This window comes from Melospiza melodia, chromosome 9 (genome assembly GCF_035770615.1).
Source record: "Melospiza melodia melodia isolate bMelMel2 chromosome 9, bMelMel2.pri, whole genome shotgun sequence".
In the NCBI taxonomy this organism is placed as follows: Eukaryota; Metazoa; Chordata; class Aves; order Passeriformes; family Passerellidae; genus Melospiza; species Melospiza melodia.
In genome coordinates, this window is record NC_086202.1 from 24494045 (window position 1) to 24512629 (window position 18585).

At 39.7% G+C, this 18585-nt stretch overlaps 1 protein-coding gene across 1 annotated transcript in view; it reads left to right on the top strand.

The window, feature by feature from the left end:
* The first annotated feature begins 576 nt into the window (after positions 1-576).
* Positions 577-18585, top strand: part of RET (ret proto-oncogene) — a 77457-nt gene continuing 59448 nt past the window's right edge. The window contains exon 1 of the mRNA XM_063163905.1: positions 577-636. Within this exon, the coding sequence (XP_063019975.1) occupies positions 591-636 (46 nt within the window). The 5' untranslated portion in view covers positions 577-590. The remainder of the gene's footprint in view (positions 637-18585) is intronic.

Sequence of the window (18585 nt, forward strand, 5' to 3'; positions counted from 1 at the left end):
CCCCCGAGCCGCCGCCTCCCGCTCCTCCTGCCCGCGCCCCGCTGCTGCCCGCGGGGCCGGGGGACGCGGCCGGTGCTCCGGGACCCCGCGGGGCCTCCGCCCGGCCCCGCACCTTGCCCGGGGGATGCGCGGGGCGGGGCCGGCGCTGCGCCCCTCGGCGGAGGCTCCGCGGGCGGGGCGGGGCGGCCCGGGCAGGAGGGGCCGGGGGCTGGCCGGAGCCGGGCGGTGCCGCCGCCCGGGGAGCGCGGGGGGCTCGGCGGCGGAGCGGGGGCTTCGCTCGTGACTTCGCTTCTCCCCGCAGAGCCCGAGAGGAGCGGCGCCGCTGAGGGAACGAGCCGCTTTCTTCCCGGCCGGTGGCGGCGGGGCGGCACCGCACCCAGGAGCACCGAGGGAAGGACCGGCGGAGGAGCATCCCGGCGCCGGCCGTCCCGTCCCTGCCCGGCTCCGCCCGGCTCCGTGCGTCCCATCGCGGCCCGCTGCCGCCGGCCCGGGCCATGGGCCGGCCCGACTGAGAGCCCGCGGAGCGTCCGGCAGCCCGGCCGGTGCTGCCCGGAGCGCCGAGGCGGGGCCGCAGCGGCGGCGCGGGGAAGATGCGCTTGGCGGCGCGGCCGGCCGGGTTCCTCCTGCTCTGCGGGGGTAAGTACCGCCGAGCCCGGCCCCCCGGGAACTTTGCGGGGCTTAGGTGCCACCGGCGGCTCGGGCCGGCTCCCAAAATCTTGCCGCAAATACAGACAAGATATAAATGATCCTGATACGTTTTCTTCGTTTTTTTAAAGCTAAGTTAGAACAGATGTGAGTTTGCTTTTCTCTGAATTTATGATGTGAAAGGGAAAATATTAAACTATATTCCCATTTTAAGTTTTTAAAACACGATTTCTTCTGTGCTCTCTCCCAGAGCTTTTTGTATCATCAGACAAAATGCGTTTTGGATTGGTAAATGAAAATGACCACAATATGAATAGTGATTGGATTGTAACTTAGATGATGCTATCCACAGATGTCAAGTTTCTAAAGCAAACAGAAAATCCATTATATCTCTTTTTCTTCCATATGGCTTTGTTTGCTGATGGATTTCTGACGTTTACATGAATAAATCAAAGTTGTATGCTAGAGAATGCACTACAACCTTGCACGTTAAAAATGCACTGTACTTTTTTAATGAAAAAAAGTAAAGCCCAAACTAGTTCACTGGTTGGTCTAACAGTGAGTAGAGTGCAATATTAATTCTGCCCTTGTGATTCCTCATAAGCGTGTGATGTTTTCCTTCTTATTATTAATTCAGATTAACTGCATTAATTTGCACCATTTTAAACTACTTGCTGCACTTGCAGAGATTTTACAGCTCCTATTTAATTTTTAAATTTTTTTTTGCTATGCTAAAATACTTTCAGTTGTTCACGTTTTTTCTTTTCTTAATACGTTGTTGTTAGGGCCTGATCTTTGTAAAATTGCACTAGTAGTGAAGTTTAGGATATAAGGAGATAAAATGTGTAGGATATACTGCATCTAAACTCACATCTAGTAAAAAAAAATAAAGTGGGTTGTATCCCAAGACATTTCACTGTCAGGAAGAATTAGCTGTACTTGTATTGCTAATGGATGATCTATCATGCCTACTTTGCTTTTATCTTCGGCAAATCCATTTTCTTTAATGTTTTTGGCAGAATTAGGAGAAATGTAATTTACGTAAGTTCTTCAGCTTGAGGGGTATGTTTTCATTAGCCAAAATGATTCACATGCATTTGCTTGAAGATGACTTCCCGTGATTTCTGTTTAAGCTGGACAGATGAGCTTTCTTTGATTCATGCTGTGATACCCCAGGTTATTGCACATCCTGAACTGTGTTAGGAACTCCGGAGCTGCTCTCTCAAATGGCTTTTTTCCCCCCCTGCACTATTTCCCTTTCAGTTGGACCACCATTTGATTTTACTTTTAGTTGTACAACTTTACATGAATTTCATTCTGAAACTCTCAGATGGGAGAGGGGTTCTCTCTACTGAAGACAGATATCTAAACCTTTCTAAGTATCAGACCTCAGCAGTTGGAAATAGTTTCAAAGACTTTTTTTTTTATTAAATGTAGCCCTAAATTGTTAACTTTGAGATCTGCCAAAAATATATTTGGAGGAATATTACAGGAGCTAATTTATTTGGGTAGAGTAGGCTGCCAAGTAGGTTTTTTTTTGTATACTGCTTGCTTATACTTAAAGTTGCAAATATTTTGCTTATGCCCTCAGCTTTGACTACTGAGGCTTAATATTTGGTTCCTGTTAGTTTCTGCTAAAACTGTGGGGAAGAAAAGTTGTGTACATTTATGCCCACACTTTAGGGTAATTGTTTTCATAGTTATTTCAAGAAGTCCAGTGTATTAGCAATGTTCTATGGGTGTTTGTTGATAGAGAAACACTGCTTCACATTGTTGAGGTGTGTGACACTAATTAGCTTTTATGCAATAAGACCTGATTTTACAGCAGGGGTAGGATGAAGTGTTATGTCTTGGAGGTACTAGCAAAGCCCCTGCCTGCGCAGAGTTGCAGTTTAGGAACACAGCTCTCTTAGGAGTGATGGTGCATTCCCCTGGTGGGGAGCACAGTGAAACTTCAGTGGGCTCCATCCTGGGGGAGAGCCAGGGATTCTGCAGTGGTAGCTGGCATGCTCCTGCCAGGTGTTGTGCAGGAATCTCTTTCAGCTGGGCCAGGCCTCATCACAGAGGGCTGCCACCCGAAGTTAACCTGCAGGGATACCCTTGTACTCAATTGCTGTGTGTCTTTGGTTTATCTAAAGGTTTTGGAAAGCTTAGAACTGCCGTAGTTCATAAAACATGTGCTCACTACAACCCCAAAGGCATTTACTGAGTGAGCTGGCATAGTCAGTCTGGTGAGCGTGCTGTTAGTGGAAAGGATTAGATTTGGGTATTTTGTACTGGAGGGCTGCAGGAAGCACACTGGACCAATTGCTCTGAGGCAGAAAGGCACAGCCTTGGCGCTTTTGCACCACAGGCAATGTGTGGGTCTCCTGCAGGCACTGTCCTCAACGTGCACTAGCTTAGAAATAGCAGAAATAAAAGGAATGTTTCTTCCCAAATTAAGGCTTCTGTCTCTTTTACCAATCAAAAGAAATGCAGGGTTTATTATGGAGTGTGCACATGTCTTTTTTGAAAGTTTTACACCTTGTCAGTTGTAGGACTTCAGGGTGTTTACTTGCCTATCATGCTGCCTGGCTGTTTGGTGCTGGAGTTTTGATTCTGAAAGCTCATTGATATCACAGGAGGACCTTGTGCAGTTAACTGTAGAAAAGAGTGCCTGTGGCAAAGACTTAGTAGGATTGTCTTGTCTAGAAAGTTATTTTTGTTATTAAAGGTAGTACTTTTGATGAGATAATTTCTTTTCCGTGAATAAAAAACCGTTTGTAAGCATTACATTATGCAGTTTTTTTTTAAATTGGAAGGGAAACCTGCTCATGGAAGTAATAGGGATCCTACTTCAATTATGTGCTCTTGAATGCAGATTATTCAAACTTTTTTTTCTAGTTTATTGACTGTGATATAAAACTTCTGATGAATGTACTGGTTTTGATATTCATTTATGGACTGTTTGGGATCGATTCTTAGAGTGCATTTCCCTGCTGCTAGGATTGCTGCTCATGTTTTGACTGGTTACAATTTAGTGCAAGTCCAGGCTCAAGTCATGCATCCAGATCCAGGGCAGACCAACTTCAGAAACCAACTGCGGATACTGACATTCTTCTCCCCCAAGTGTGGATTATTTCACATAATATTTGTATTTCATGATAGAAAATGGGTGCTTTCTCTAGGAAAAGAATATCTATGTGATTCTGTCAAAGTAAAGATTTCCTATGTGCTCATGCTTTTAGATCAAACCAGTGCTGATGAGGTCAAATGGTGGAGCACAGACCATTCATTGACTTGTGTCAGGAACTGGCTAGGACAGACATAATTTTTGTGCCTGTTTTTTTTTAAACAATTATCTGTCAGATAATATATGATCAGGATTTTACATTGTAAAGTAAAAATTATTCTGTTTTATTATTACCTCTACTATGGGTAAAGGGAATCTCTGAAGTACCATGAGAGGCACTTCATTAGATCTTATATGTCTTAATCAGGAAAGATCAGAGTTACATGGTAATTTCACACCTTGCTGCTCTTTTTGACAGGAAAAGGGGTATTAATCACAATCACAAAGTTCCTTCCTACTTTGTTGTTTTTCTCTGCCCAGAGGTTCATCATTTCACCTTCTGGCTCTTCCCCAGGTGGCACTTGTCCTGTCTCTGGTCACCTGCAGCTGCCTGCATTGGACTGTGAAAGTGCTGCTTCACTCGCACAGCACTCACGAGGATTCATCCCAGTGCTGCTACCCGTGAAGGAGCCTGGGCTCTCTGTGGCCCTCTAAGCTTGATGTCTCCCCTCAATTTTCTGCCATTGTCAGGTCCTTCACTTTCTAGTTTCTTCACAAAGGAAATTTTGCAGTGAAGTTCACCTCCTGCAGCGTTTTCCCTTTCATGGAAAGTAATTTACTGTATTGGGTTTTTTTTTTAATTCATGCTAATTGGATCCATATTTGTGTTATATTTAGTTCCCTTCTTATTGTTATGTGCTGCCTTCTCAAGGTGTCAGGGCAATATGTGCTATTGGCTTGATTATTTCTGCCAGTCAGTTGCAGCCTTGGTCCTTGGCTTCATTCAAGGATTTTGCTACTATCACAGAAACAGTATAAAGGAAATGAATTCGAAGATAACAAAAAGCCAGCATTTTAATGCTTAAAGCTCATTTGTTAGTCTTTGATTAGCAGACAAGATTTCTCATAGCATTAACATCAGCAGTCAGTCTGAACAGCAGTGTGGGTTCAGCACCTGAATGCAAGATACATGTTCAGTAGCATGCCCACCATCAGTTTTCCATCTCTGTCATGTCACAGTCTGTTACATTTTTGTTTTTTTAACTGAAATGACAGACCGGCTGGTGCAAACCCATGTATTTTGTTAATTTTAATTTTTTCCTTTTTCCCCAGTTTGGCCCCTGGCAGGAGGGAGAGGATTTGTTCACTTGTTGCTGTACTTTCATGCTTGGCTTGGCACTGCTGGTCCCACTCCTCCAGGCTGCTTTCTCTCCCATAAAGCAACCTAGCAAACACAGATAGGCCATGGGTTGGAAGGAATCCATACTAAAGAAGCTTGGTGTTTTCTGGAGAGCCTTGTTGTGTAAAGGTCATTTAGAGCCTGTCTGCGGTGAGGAGAGCGTTTGCTTTGTTCAGACATTGGCATCCTTCAGCTTTCCGGCAGAGCTGGAAGTGGTGCCAGCTGGTGATGGACTGCAATTATCTCTTGGTTTTGAAATGTAAAAATTGCTTGACAGTGCTTATTGAGCGTGGGTATTTGTTTCAGGAGCAGTGCAAAACTTACTTGAACACAGGTGGTGGTTCCTGTTGGAGTAGGGTGGATGTTAAGGGCATCTTCTTCCAGGATTGAGGCACGTTCATGCTGTGGTCTGTTCTTAGCTCTTGCTTTCTACTTTTGTTTGGTTTGGCAGAAGCAAAGCTTAAAAATTCACCAAAATGTTCTAAAGAAACTTTGGAATTGTTTATTTTCCAGATGATTTTTCTTTTTGTAACTGTCTTATATTTTGGAAAGCAAGCAACTGAAGCATTGCAAGGATAAATACAGCAATTACTGCGAGAGAAGGACAGATTTGAGGTTTGCATATTAGTTTGGTTAGATCAGGGTTCAAATTCAATTGACAGCTGTGCTACATATTTGCTCGTTGCCTCACACTCTCTCTCTTAGTTTTTCTGTAAAGTACCACCACCAGTTACTTTATCCTTAGAATATCATGTGCCTTGTTGATTGACTAATGCAGTTCCAAACTGGGTGATACTGGAGCTGATGCAACATAGGGAAAACACAATGGGAAACCTTACAGAATCTCTAGAGTGATAATGCATCATTGAAAAATAGCGTTGGAGAAGCTGTAGAATGAAATCTATTCAAAGGCTTTATTTTCACAATGTGGTTTTTCTTTTATCCGTGAAATATACTGAGATAATCCGCAATGTTTTGGCAAAGTCATTATGAGCCCTTTAACAAGTTTTCATGTAGATATGTTGCTAATTAATAAAGTTATTAAGAAAATTTTTTTAACAAAATAGGAAATCAGCTGAGGTGTGAAAAACCAGATGGATTTTGATCCTTTGGGAGCTTAGGATTTTTTTGAAATTTGTCTATAGCCATCTCTTTTTTTCCCCACATAAGAAGAACACAAAACTGTTTTTTTTAAAGATTACTTCATAAAGATGACTAAATAGTTTCAGATTTCTGGATCTTGAAATGAGACCATAAACATGCTAGGAACATTTTAACCTAAGAGATGCTCTGTAAATCTGCTGAAATGAAGATGATCATCAGCGCTTTAGAGCCTAAGGGAAAATTACAGTGATTGCAGTCAAAAAAGAGAATTGGAAACTTTGCTGGGGTAATTGTGCCAGAAATGTTGTTTGACTGAATTAGTTTAGAAATTTGGCTGATTGTAAATCAGGTGATTGTAAAAAGAAAATGGATGTATTACTCCTAATGGCTGTCTAATGGCTTTTCAGTGTATGCATTTAGAAAACTAATTAAACAATATATTTAACTGATATAACAAAGTTGCTTGTGTTGCTGTAATGGGTGGTTGGGTTTTGGTTGTGTTTTTTTTTTTTTTTTAAATGTCCATTATGGCTTTTTTCTAAGTGAGACAAATTTCAATCTCAGATAATAAAATTAAATCTAGCTTTTTCTCCTAATTCAGAGGCACCAAGTTTTCTGATACGGACAATTCCATTATCTGTTCTTTTCACTTGTGAAATGGAAAGACTCATTTTGACGTGAGTAGACCAGAATTTCATCTATCTCCAAAGCCCCTTAAAGGCTAGTTTTGCCACTGAATTAGAGCAGGCATCCTGTGGTCCTGTCAGTGCCATTCTCAGGGTGTCTTGGAGATGAGACTTAAATCTCCCAGTGGCTTAAAGCCACAAGCAATGCTTTCTCTGGATGTGGGAGGAGTAGAAGTTTGGGTTATTCTCTACCATTCCTGCATAAAGAGCTGACTGATACTTCCAGTTTGGCCCCTAACAAGGATGATGTAGAGCAGCTTCCTTTGACTCCCTTAAGAGGTGTCAAAGGAAGTATCACCTTAAGAGGTGATACTTCTGCACTGGTTGGCTTCTGGAGATGTTTTGTCTTTGTTGATGAGGTCCCCTTCCATACCCTGTCATCTTAAAGTAGACATCGAAAAGGGTGTAAAAAATATCAATGGTTCACAAAGACGTTGAGAATGGATTTGATTCTCTAGGTTCCCTTTCCACCCCTGCCACTGTGCTGCTTAAAACTTGCCTCATGTGTTAAAAGTAGCTCTGCTTGTTGCTGCTGTGCATTTGGAAGGAAGGTACTGACCACCAGTGTTCTGGCTTTTTGGTCAAAAAGGGGAGTAATAATTTGCATTAATGCAAAGAAAATGTAACGTAAAGCCAAAGAAAAGCTATTGTGTACTGAAATTTAGCCCATAACAATTTATGACTTTAAAAAGCTGATTAAAAAAAGTTAGATTAATTAGGTCTATTTAGATGGGAATAGCCAGTATAGCATGATTAATACATACATTTATGGCAGTCAGTCATCTCAGAAGACCAGAGGGTTTGAAATGTACATGTACTCTAGGGCAGCAATCAGGCTTTCTTGTACACAGCATAAAAGTAGACACTAGAAAATTAAATGAACGCATTTATATTGCCAGATTGTGGTGTGCAAGACTGTAAGTGAAAAGTGTGCTTGCTGTTCATGAAATCTGAATAACAGGGAGGGGAAAGGAAAGAATCCAAAGAATTCTCATCAAGAAAAGGCCTCAAGTTTTTATTTTAATGGGAAAAGAAGTTTGTTTTTCAGAGGGGAAAAAACCCGCAAAAATTAAAATCGGAAGTAGTGGAAGAGAGTGGATTTGGGTAGAGGGCATTGGCTGCCGAGTGAGATTTGCATTGTGATGACTGGGGAGTTCAGCTAGGACCTTTGGAGGAAGTATCCAGCACTGATTTTTAACAAAACAGAGTGCTGCTTCTGCCCCTGCAGTGAGGAGTTGTGTTTTGTAAAACACTTGAGTGGATCCTTCTCACATCTCTGAAGTACTCAGGCATATTCTTAGTTTATCCTGCATCAGCAAAGTGTTTTTAGAGTGGGACTGCTGTATCAAAGCCCCATAAAGAATTGCACAGTTCCAAAAGCTAAAACACTCTGGCAGTACATTCAGGGGCCAGATTTCTCTTTGCTCCCATTGGATGTCAAGATCCCCTTTTGTGGTGTGTGCTGTCTAACCATTGAGATGGCTCTGAGGTGCATCAGCCAAATTCTGTGTGTGCTTTAATGAGTAGCCTTAATAGTCTAACTTTCCTCAGCTGGACCAGGGGAGATGCCCTGAAGCCTTTCTGTAGGACTTGTTTCCCTGGGCTGTAGATTTTTGGCAATGCTTTCTGGATGCTACCTTGGCTTGCTTCTGCTGCCTTTGAACTGTGAGTTATGTATTGGGTGCCCCATTTGTATTTTGATAGTCACAGTGTGTGTTTGGAGAGAAATACAGGAACAAATATGAAAAAACCCCAATTGTCTGTTACTGCTTTTCAGCAATTCTGGGTAGAGCTTTCTCTAGCTGAGCTCTTGGATGCCAGTGAGGTAAAAAGGACTGAGGATGATGATTGTGTAAAATGGCTCATCCCAATTCCTATTATGAGACAAAAAAAGCAATGGGAGTGTTTAGATTTTGGGTTTGAACGTACACATACATAAATGTTTTAAAGTAATGAAGGGGAAACAATATGGCTGTAATATAAATTTTATTGCACATTTCAATTCAGCATTGCTGACACACACTAGATGAGAAGGCATTTTAAACCGTTTCATTGCTTTGGTAAACTTTTGCCTTTGTGAAGATTAGAAAAGTTGTCTTAAATTGCTTTGCTGGGAACTTTCTGGCTAGCGAGAGAATTTATAAACATGTATTTTGTAGATTTTTATTATTAAAAAAAGGAGACAAAACCCAAACCTTCAAAACCTAGTTTCTGTAGATTTCAAAACAAATAGGATCATCCTTAGAGACTGTGATAGATCACCCTTATAAGCTCTGTGAAAACCAGAAACATGTATAAAATAATTTTTTCCTACTGAGGCATTGAAGTGAGCCTGTTGTTGGAAAAAGGGTTTTTTTTAACTATTTATTTTCTTAGATTCTAGTCTAATAAAATTTGAAATTAAAGTTGGACCGACAGTTTTAGGGCAGTAAATATCTAAAGAAAATAAGCAATAATAGCCCAAGGTTTTACTTATCTTTTTGATGCTGCCCCTCCACCTTTTTTTTTTTTTCAATCTAGCTGTTGTAGACTATTTTTAGTTGTGTTTCTGTATTTTTTCCAATAATTTTTTAAATCCTTGTTTTCCTGGCATCATGCAGTTGGGTGTGATTTTTTTTAGTTTATTTGAAAAATTTTGTTCTCTATCTTTGCACAGGCAATTTTGGCATCATGGCAGAGCCATCCTTAGTACCTGGCAATTAAAAAGCAAAGGGGATGAATCTGTGCAAGTCTCTGCTTTGGCCTTTCAGAATATGTTTGTCCTAAATACAGCTTCCAGGAGACAACAAAGGAAATGTACATTAATTAAATATTTAGATTGCTCATCAAAACCTCAGTTTAGATTGATTATAGTAGTAACATTTGTCAGTGCAATAAGACTGGTAGCAAAGACTTTTACTTATTTTATAAAATGTTCTGTTGCTGGAGAGTCCTTATGACAAAAGATTTTTTTCTCCTTTCCCTGGTAAACCTTGGTAATGGTATGTAAGATAATGTAAGAATTACTACATAGAGTCATACCTGACACAATAGTTTATTTCCTGGTGATGCCTGGCAATACCCAGTTTTAAATGATGCATTTTGGTTTTCATACTTCTTGAAATGAAAAGGGTAGCAACAAGAAACGTAGGAAATGCTGGTTTTGAAGAAAAATATAAATGAGTGACAATATTTATTTACAAAGACAACTGAGCACAGAGGTCAGATTTTTCAGTTTAAGCAGAAGTAATACAAAGGTGGATGTGCTGGTGGAAATTGAGTAATAGTGGAAATTAGAACTTGGGACACAGCAAGGGGTATTAGGGAAACATTTTGGTAGCAGGGAGCTACAAGGATTTTTGTCTGCAGTCATTGTGGGGTTTCTTTTAATTGGGAATATCTTAAGAACAGGTGGGACAGCAGTGTGTTCATGTTGGTTATTTATCATCAATCCTACCTTGGATGAGTTAAATGATGTCTCTTGGAAACTTTGGACTTCATTGTCTTACAGTTTTGTGCTCAGGGTGTTAAAAACAGGACAAATGCAGCCTTTGTATGTCTGCTGAAGCTAATGTCTGGTGTTTGGTCAATCAGGGCTCCTTATGAGATCAGGATAACTTAGTCTGCAGTTAATGTAACTTGAGAGTTAATATCAAAATACTTATATTGTTAATCATTAACAGCTGAATAGACAGGAGTTAGATGCCTTTGATGTCAAGATGAGCCTCTGGAGTTTCTGGTTTTCAGAATATCCCCAGGGATGTATTTGATATATGGTGGTCTTTGTCTTCTCAAAAATCAATTTCTCATTCCATGCTCAGCATTCTCAAATCCCAGGCAGTGAGCTGGGGACCTCACACTGCCACTGAGCATTTCCAATTAAGGCCTTGAAAAAGTCTGTATACATATGGCCTAACCTTGTCACCAAGAAGAGTAAAGAGTGCTGCTCTCTTCAGATAAAAAATGAAATGCATTGGAGTGATGATTTTGTTGAAGTAGACACAGGGTTTGAGGATCCATTTTCTCAAGAGTTAAACTGGATTTATGATTTGGTAGGCAGTTCTTGTTAAATAAGAACTTAATGATTGCAGAGAGACCGTGAAAAAAATTAGCACTGGGATTATAACTCTACTTTCAATATTTTCCACCCTGAATCCTAAATTGCGATTGCCAGGACTATTTATCTGTCTTTGACATCAGCTGCTGCGAACTCTCCCTTTTATCAATGCAAGGCTTTGTTAGATTTTGAACTTTGAAGAACTGCAGCTTGTGTTTTTCTACTGTTGTTTCTGTTTCATAGTTAGCATCTTCCACTGCATTCATTATAGTTTCACATTTTCAATTTAAATGTTTGTTTAAATATACATAATTTAAAATGGGGTTTGGGATATGAGGTACTTAGCTACTATTGGTTAGCAGCCCTGGTCTCTTCCACTGGAAAGAGCTGGTGATAAGGTGTTTTACTAAATTCCAGGGGCATATAGTGCAATCCTATGATGTTACCCTATTTCCCATTCTTAGAAGATTTTTGTTTACTCTGTATATTGCCAGCATTACATTATCCCGCTCTGAATGCGAGCAAGACAGAGGAAATCACTATGAAGAAGAAAAAGACTATTGTTCCTTCTTTCCAAGAACTAAACTCAATCCTAGCTAGTCTTGATTTGAAGCAGAATTGTTGCCTTGTCACCTTTTCTGGCATTTGGACAGCAAGTTACAGATGTGTGGAACTGCCATTGCAGATGAAATTGCACTGGGTGCGTGATTACCTTTCCAAATGTCCTGATAGAGAGAGCAGACACTATCACAGCATCTGTGATTGTTTAGGCATGTGATTTTGTCTGGGAGGAATGTTTTATTTGGATTTTTGTCCACATGTAACTTTTGAATAGCTTGTGAGTCCAATCTGTCTCGCTATAGAATGAAAATATTAAGCCTTTGCTCTTTCTGCTTTCATTAAGAAGATAGGAAGGAGCATTATCATGGAAGAGGTGATTCAGAGAAATGCAGAACCTCATTTTTGCCTTTTCACACTAGATAACTCTTTCTAACAGCTTTAATTACGAGTGCCCTTAGATACTGCCAGATAATGGGTGTAGATGCACCCCTGGATCAGGGAGTATATTGCCAAAATGGTAACAACACTGAAGCCTTTTGTGCAATGGCCTGCCTGTACCTTTTTTTGTTAAACATCCGCATGGATTTAGGATTGACCCAAGTTCCAAAATATAACCCTATTTAGAAAGAATGAGCTTTAAAATTTTTTCAATGAGATAAGAAATTAAAATAATGAAAAACCATAATGAAATTATTTCAGCTGCTACATTCCAGCTTCTGTACCTGTTTTGTTTACCTGGGGAAATTTCAGCAAAGTGAGTGTTAAAATGCTTGTTTCATTTCTGTTCCCTATACCAGTTTTATTGGATGAATGAAAACAGACTGAAGCTTAGGAAAAACAGGAAACTGTTGATGTAAAAGTACTGTCGAAAGCAGAATGGGCAAGATTTTCAGATAATGGTTTGCTTCTATGTTTAATGGGTTCATAGTTTTTTCTAGCATTACTTAATGAAGATGGTTTTCTCACCTAGATTTCAGGTAAGCCGGGGACTGTAAAATAGTTAAAACAAGAATGCAATTGTCACTATTATTAATAGTAGAGTTTTTGCTGGTTTTTTTCATTTGAAGATACTGTACTTGCTTCTGGAGAGCACAATGGGACTTAGTTTCTATTCCTTTTGCCATGGTGACTTTTCCCAACATCAAGTCATGAAAAGCACATTTAGTGACAATTGCAGAGTTTGCAAATCACTTTGGAAGAAAAACTGTAGGAGTGAGGGATTGTTCCCTTTATCTCAATGAGACATTAACACTGAAATCTTAAAGTTGTTTAAGTGTGGTCGTTGGCAGTTTTCTCACTGCTGATGTTTTTGTAGAGTTGTCTGGGTAAACGATTTTGGATTGTTGTGGGAACAAATGGCCTGTGATGGGCATAGTGATCTCTGCCCAGAGTTAGGTCAATATTTAACAAGGTCTTCAAGCCCTAGTCAAAAATCACCAAGCAGTCCTACCAACGGAGTGTCACGCAGAAATTTTGCATTTCACTGTTTTAAGTATCCATGGATCTTTTTTTATAACAAGATGTTGATATGGTGATATATGAAGTGTGAAGTTGCAGAGTGACATAAAATGAGTACCCTGGAAATTAAATAAGCCACATGGACTGTTTTGCTGATTTTTATCTCCCTAAATGATGTTCCTGTTATTTTGCAAATGCTGGTGGAGAATCAGGTATATTTAAGGCGCTTTGCATTTTCAGAAGTCTGTGTTTCTCATTATGAAATTAAGAGGCTACTTACCATCAAGTACACAGATAAATATACACGAGTTTATTTGGGTTTACTCTTTCTGGAGTGCTTCTTCTCAAACTGTGGTTTCCTTCAGTACATGGTTGACATATGGTGGTGGTCTTTGTCTCAGTGTCAGTCTTTCTCTATTGTGCCTCTGGCAGCTGAATATCCATGGGAAAATGTGCTGCCTTTTGATCACTGGTTTTTGAACTGTAGGTTTCTGATGGACTGTCACCCATGGTAAAGATCTAAGATGCCTTATTAAAGATCTGTTACAGTGCTTGCAATTAAAGCCTTGATGGTAAACATGTATTTGGTCATAAGAAGGTGATGAGGATTGAGAGATATACAGTGATACAAAATGCTGGGAACTCCTCTTGTGACAATCTTCCATAAAAAAAAAATTGTTAAATAAATTTGAATACACAACTGCTACTTCTTTTCTTTGTTTTTTGAGAGGGTTTTCATTTTTTGTGGAAAAACTCAATTATACGTATATATTTATATGTATATGAGCATGTGTAAAAATAACAAGTTGAAGAAAAAAGTAAAAGCAAAAAAGCTTCTGACTGTCAAGTAGCTGGAGGACATTTGCTGCTATTTAAGCACAGAAAAGGACTTCTAACTTTCTGAAACAATGGACATTTTCATTATAGGAGGCTTAAAAAATAAGCTTAGAATCAAGCCTTTGTCAGAATATATCCTGTCTGCAGCTGTTAGGTTACTTGGTTTGTTTAAATATGGAAGTTGTGAAGTCAGGATTATTCTGCTGGATCTGTAAGGTAAGGATTTCCTCTTCATACACTTAGGCCTGTCAGATCTGGTCTGGGCACTGATGTCATACTTAATATATTATTTTTTAGCAGTGGTTGAAGAGCACCAATTCCTGTCAGCAGAGCTGGATGCATTTGTCAGGGGAGAAAGTGAGAAACTGCCGTTTTGCATCACACTGTCACATCTCCCAGCGCTTGTGGTATTACGCCCTGCTTCCCTCACGCTCAGTATGCAGAATGAATGAGGCTGTTTTACTATGACTTCTGTTTTTATAGTTAGCTGAACTTTGAAATTGTCTCCTAAATCATCCTTGCCAGTAGCATTAACTACCCCTTTGCTGGTAGTCAGAGATTATTCTGCAGTAAGTTAAAGGGTAACTCATCTTCTTTTGTGATGACAGGAAACATGGAGGGATGTAAAAGATAATGGCTAATTCAAAGCAGAGCACTCCACTCTGCTTCTGAAAATCCATCAACTCCATTCAAACACAGATCTGAAATCTTGCAACAAACTTGGAAATCTCTTTGCTTTTCACTGCTTCAGTAAATTGTTATCTGGGGGAGGATGATGCAGATGCCCTTGAGTTATGATGCCTTTCATTACAGGGGGGTGAATTGCACATTAGCCTGGCATTCAGAAGCCTGGAGGTTTCTGCCACTGTGCTTTTGGTGTTTCAAAAGAGGTAAAAGCGTGATGTAAAGTAGATAAATGAAGTGGTATTAAAGAAAGGTCTTTATCCTTCCTTCTCCTTTTGCAGCACCAGAGCCCTGAAAATAGCTCATGTGGAAAGGTTCTTGTGCAGAGATGAGTCATGCCAGCTGTATGGCTGGGCCAGGTACTGAGCGACAGGGCCAGGTGGAGCAGGGGAACAGCAGGTGAATTGATCCTTGGGTAAACACCTGTGTTTGCTTTTTTAAAATTTTCTTGTTGAAGACAGCTGCAGCAAGGGAACAAGAAAAGTCTAATGTAATAACAAGCCATGGAAGGATATTTCAGAGAGTTACTTTTTTTCTGAAACAAACTGTATCTATCTGGCTCTCTTCACATGGCAGTTCCCTCCGTGTTTCCTGTTCATTACCTGGGGTTGCTTCTGCTAAGTAAAATCTTGCTCTTGTGGTTGACAGACAGATTGTTGTTCCCGTTATTAGCTGCTTCAAAGAAATGACATTATATTCTGCAGATGGAGGATTGGGATCAAGCAAACATTCCTGCTAAGTCAAGAGCATTACCTTTTCATTTGCTGTGTTCTTCTGGAGCAAAGCATCTTGTAAGACCTTGAGCAAAATGCATGAAAATTCTGGATTAGACTGTTTGCATGGGGAAATGTGGACAGTAAAAAGACTGGGTGGAAACAGGAGCAACCCACTTTTTAAATGTTCTAAAAAACCTAAGGAAACACTGTGTCCGAGACAGATTTCAAGACATCCCTGTGCTCTGGGGAGCTTTGGAGATGGAGGAAAAAGACCAGATTCTTCTGTTAACAGCCACTCTTAATCCTTGAGTATAGAAATAATTTACTTAGGCAGCATTTAGGTATGGCAGTCAAAAGCACTATAAAAAATTATGAAGTAGATTGGTTTTGTTAGACTGTGATTATACTTATTCACAGCTCTTGATAGGTGTCATGTACTGTGAAGCATTTTTAATTTCCTGAGAACAATGTAACTTAAGATACCTTTCTTCACCAGGCCATTTGATTTATTAGAAAACTGCAAGATCCATGTAGTGCAGGCTCTATTAGTGATTGTTGTGTACCATTCCCACTGTGAAAAAACGGAAGCAGGGTAGCTTGCATGTGTGAAATTGATGCACATTTTAGCATGCTACATACAGTATATCTTATACATGCTACATACATTATATATTTCTATATAAGGTCTGTCAGACATAAAGAAGACAAATATTCAATGTTATCCCTCCACAGTCATTGTAAAGGAGAGTAGGAGTTGTCTTACTGAAGTGCTTTTTTCTTCCTGTGCTGCCACATGCAAAAGAGATTTATGGAAAAGAGAGAAAACAACACTGATGAGAGAAACAGATTTACAGTGAAATCCACTATCACAATATAGCTGCACTGTTTAGCAAACACCTTATGGAAGACAATACAATGTGCCAGCAAGCTGCTTTTATTTTACAGTATTTCTTTACAAGCTAATAGACAGTGTGCTCGATAAAATAATCTTGTTATGATAGATGTATTTCCATTGCAAGTAAGTTTTACTAAATGAATTAATTAGTTTCATTTACCCCTTGCAAAGTCAATATGTTACTGGAGAATTAAGCAATTCTTTGCTGTCAGTGTATTAAATTATTAAGAGGGGGGAAGTAAATAAATAAATGACCTAGTAGTAGATAAGATAGGCATCTACCAAAAAGAGTTTAAATTTTGTCCAAACATTGACAAGCGCTGCTGCCTTCAGAGGGCTTGGATCAATCCTTATGACTCACACCCTTAAGAAAAAAATAATAAAATTAAAAATGTCTGAATGTTTCTATTCACAAGCTTATTATCCATGATAAATCAGGGAAGGATATTTTGCACAAAATCACTTATTGTCAGAAAAGTTTATAACTGTTTAATAAAACAAGCAATTGGTATTATTTTGTTGCAAGGATGCACTTTTTTTTTACAGATAGTAGGCTTGCATGGTTCTGTCTTGTATGGTTCAGGTGCTTTTATTGGCAGCTTTCATGATTTATGGCTTGCTGAGTGACATTTTATTTCCTATTCAAGGTAGTAACAGCTTAGAGTCTTCAATTAATCACTTTTATAAGTAAAACTGCACTGGGTATTTCTAGAGCAATATTCAGGCCAGGTTCCTTGAGAGATCCAAATTGCCAAGAAAACCATGTGGGTGATCACAGCCTAGTGCATGCAGATATGTATGAGCCAGAGAGGATTAAAGAAGGAGGCTGTGGCTGTAATGTCTAGACTAGCATTTGTGGCTGCTAATACACTGCTAATATGGGTCTGTTTTTTCAAACAGAGGTGTTCAGAGGGAGCTTAAGGTCCATTATGAGTTTTCCTCCTGTGACAGAAGTGAAATAACTTTGGGTAGGATCAAGCTTTGTGGACTTCAGCTGCAAAACTCTCATTAAGTTTCATTTCACCTTTTATGTTGGTTTTGAGACCCTGTCAGAATTGCATTTGGCACAGAGAGAGCAGTGAATTCATTGAAGAAATACAGAGTTTTTAAAAGCATGATTGCTTTTACAGTCTCGTGGCATGTAGCCTGGCAGGACAAGTGTCTGTGCCCAGAGACTCTGTAGTTCATATCCCTGTATTGATGATTAGATTTAATTTCTTAACAAAAACATTAACTGTGGTTTAGAGAAAACATTGCAGTGAGATGATTAGTGGTGGAAGGAAAAAACATTCTCTTACTGGAATTCAAGTGCCTTCCTCTGATTTTAAGGCGCACAGTGATGAATGTGCTGCTGCTAATGTGTGTTTCTCACTCCTAGCCTTATAAGTAGAGGAACACTGAAGAGGGGTGAATATAAAAGCCTGAGGAACTAAACTGGTGTGGATACCTGAAGGGACGTTTGTTCATACTTGGGACAAAAAATGGCAATGAATGAACAGGTTATTGTCAGAGCTTCTGCATATAAGGATTCTTTATGTGGAAAAGAATAGCCTCCACCATCTCATGGGATTTTGGCTTCTGAGAGGGCAACACACTGGCTTGTCAAGAAGAGCTTGACAGGCTGCAGGGGACAAAATGTCAGATGAGGAGTTAGGAAAAATGGTTTCCTTTTCATTTCAGTTCTTGGCCAAATTTCTTCCACTTTACCCATTATTTCCTCCTCCGATTTATGGCGATGGAGATCCAATATTGTAAAAGCTCTTTGTGGTCTGTGAATGGAAAAGTACTCTTAGTTTTAGTAACTAAATATTAGTCTTCTTGTTTGCAATTCTCAAGTATTGCTGTAATTTTTTAACTATCTCAGTATAAAGGTTAGTGAAGAATCCTGTCTTTGTTTCTTTGAAGAGTAATTCTGATCGATTTCATCATGTGAGGCACTGCAGCATTGAGGGAATGGTGGAAAAGGATAACTGCTGTTAATCCAGTCTTTTGTTGGTTTAAGTAGGATTCTCTCATGTGTATTGCCTTCATTTGGAAGAATCAGGCAGTACTTTTTCCTGTTCTAATATGGTGTTTGTTTAAAGGCAGGATTCCAAGTATGTTTGTTGGCTTTTTTCCTGAATCATGACTGTAACAGGGACATGGATACCTTAGAGAGCTAAATATCCTGCAGTCTGGTTTGCTACTGATGTGCATACATAATTTCTACTGACAGTAATGGGAGTTACATGTGTATAGAAAACAAAACAGACCCCTTAAAAATGCTGGTCAAGTAATAAAAGAAAGGGTGGAAGTATAGAGTGGGAGGGAGATTTTTTCTCTTTTTTCAACTTGCTTTGTCTTTTAACTTGTCCTCACCCCGCTCATGTTAGCTTAATATTATTTTTATGGATTCCATCCTGATCTAATATGACATGAGGGGTAAGACAACATCCATGTGAACTATGTAAGCAGAAGAACATTTTAAAGTATATTTGCTCTCTTTCCCAGCTCTCAGAGGAGTGAGAAGTTT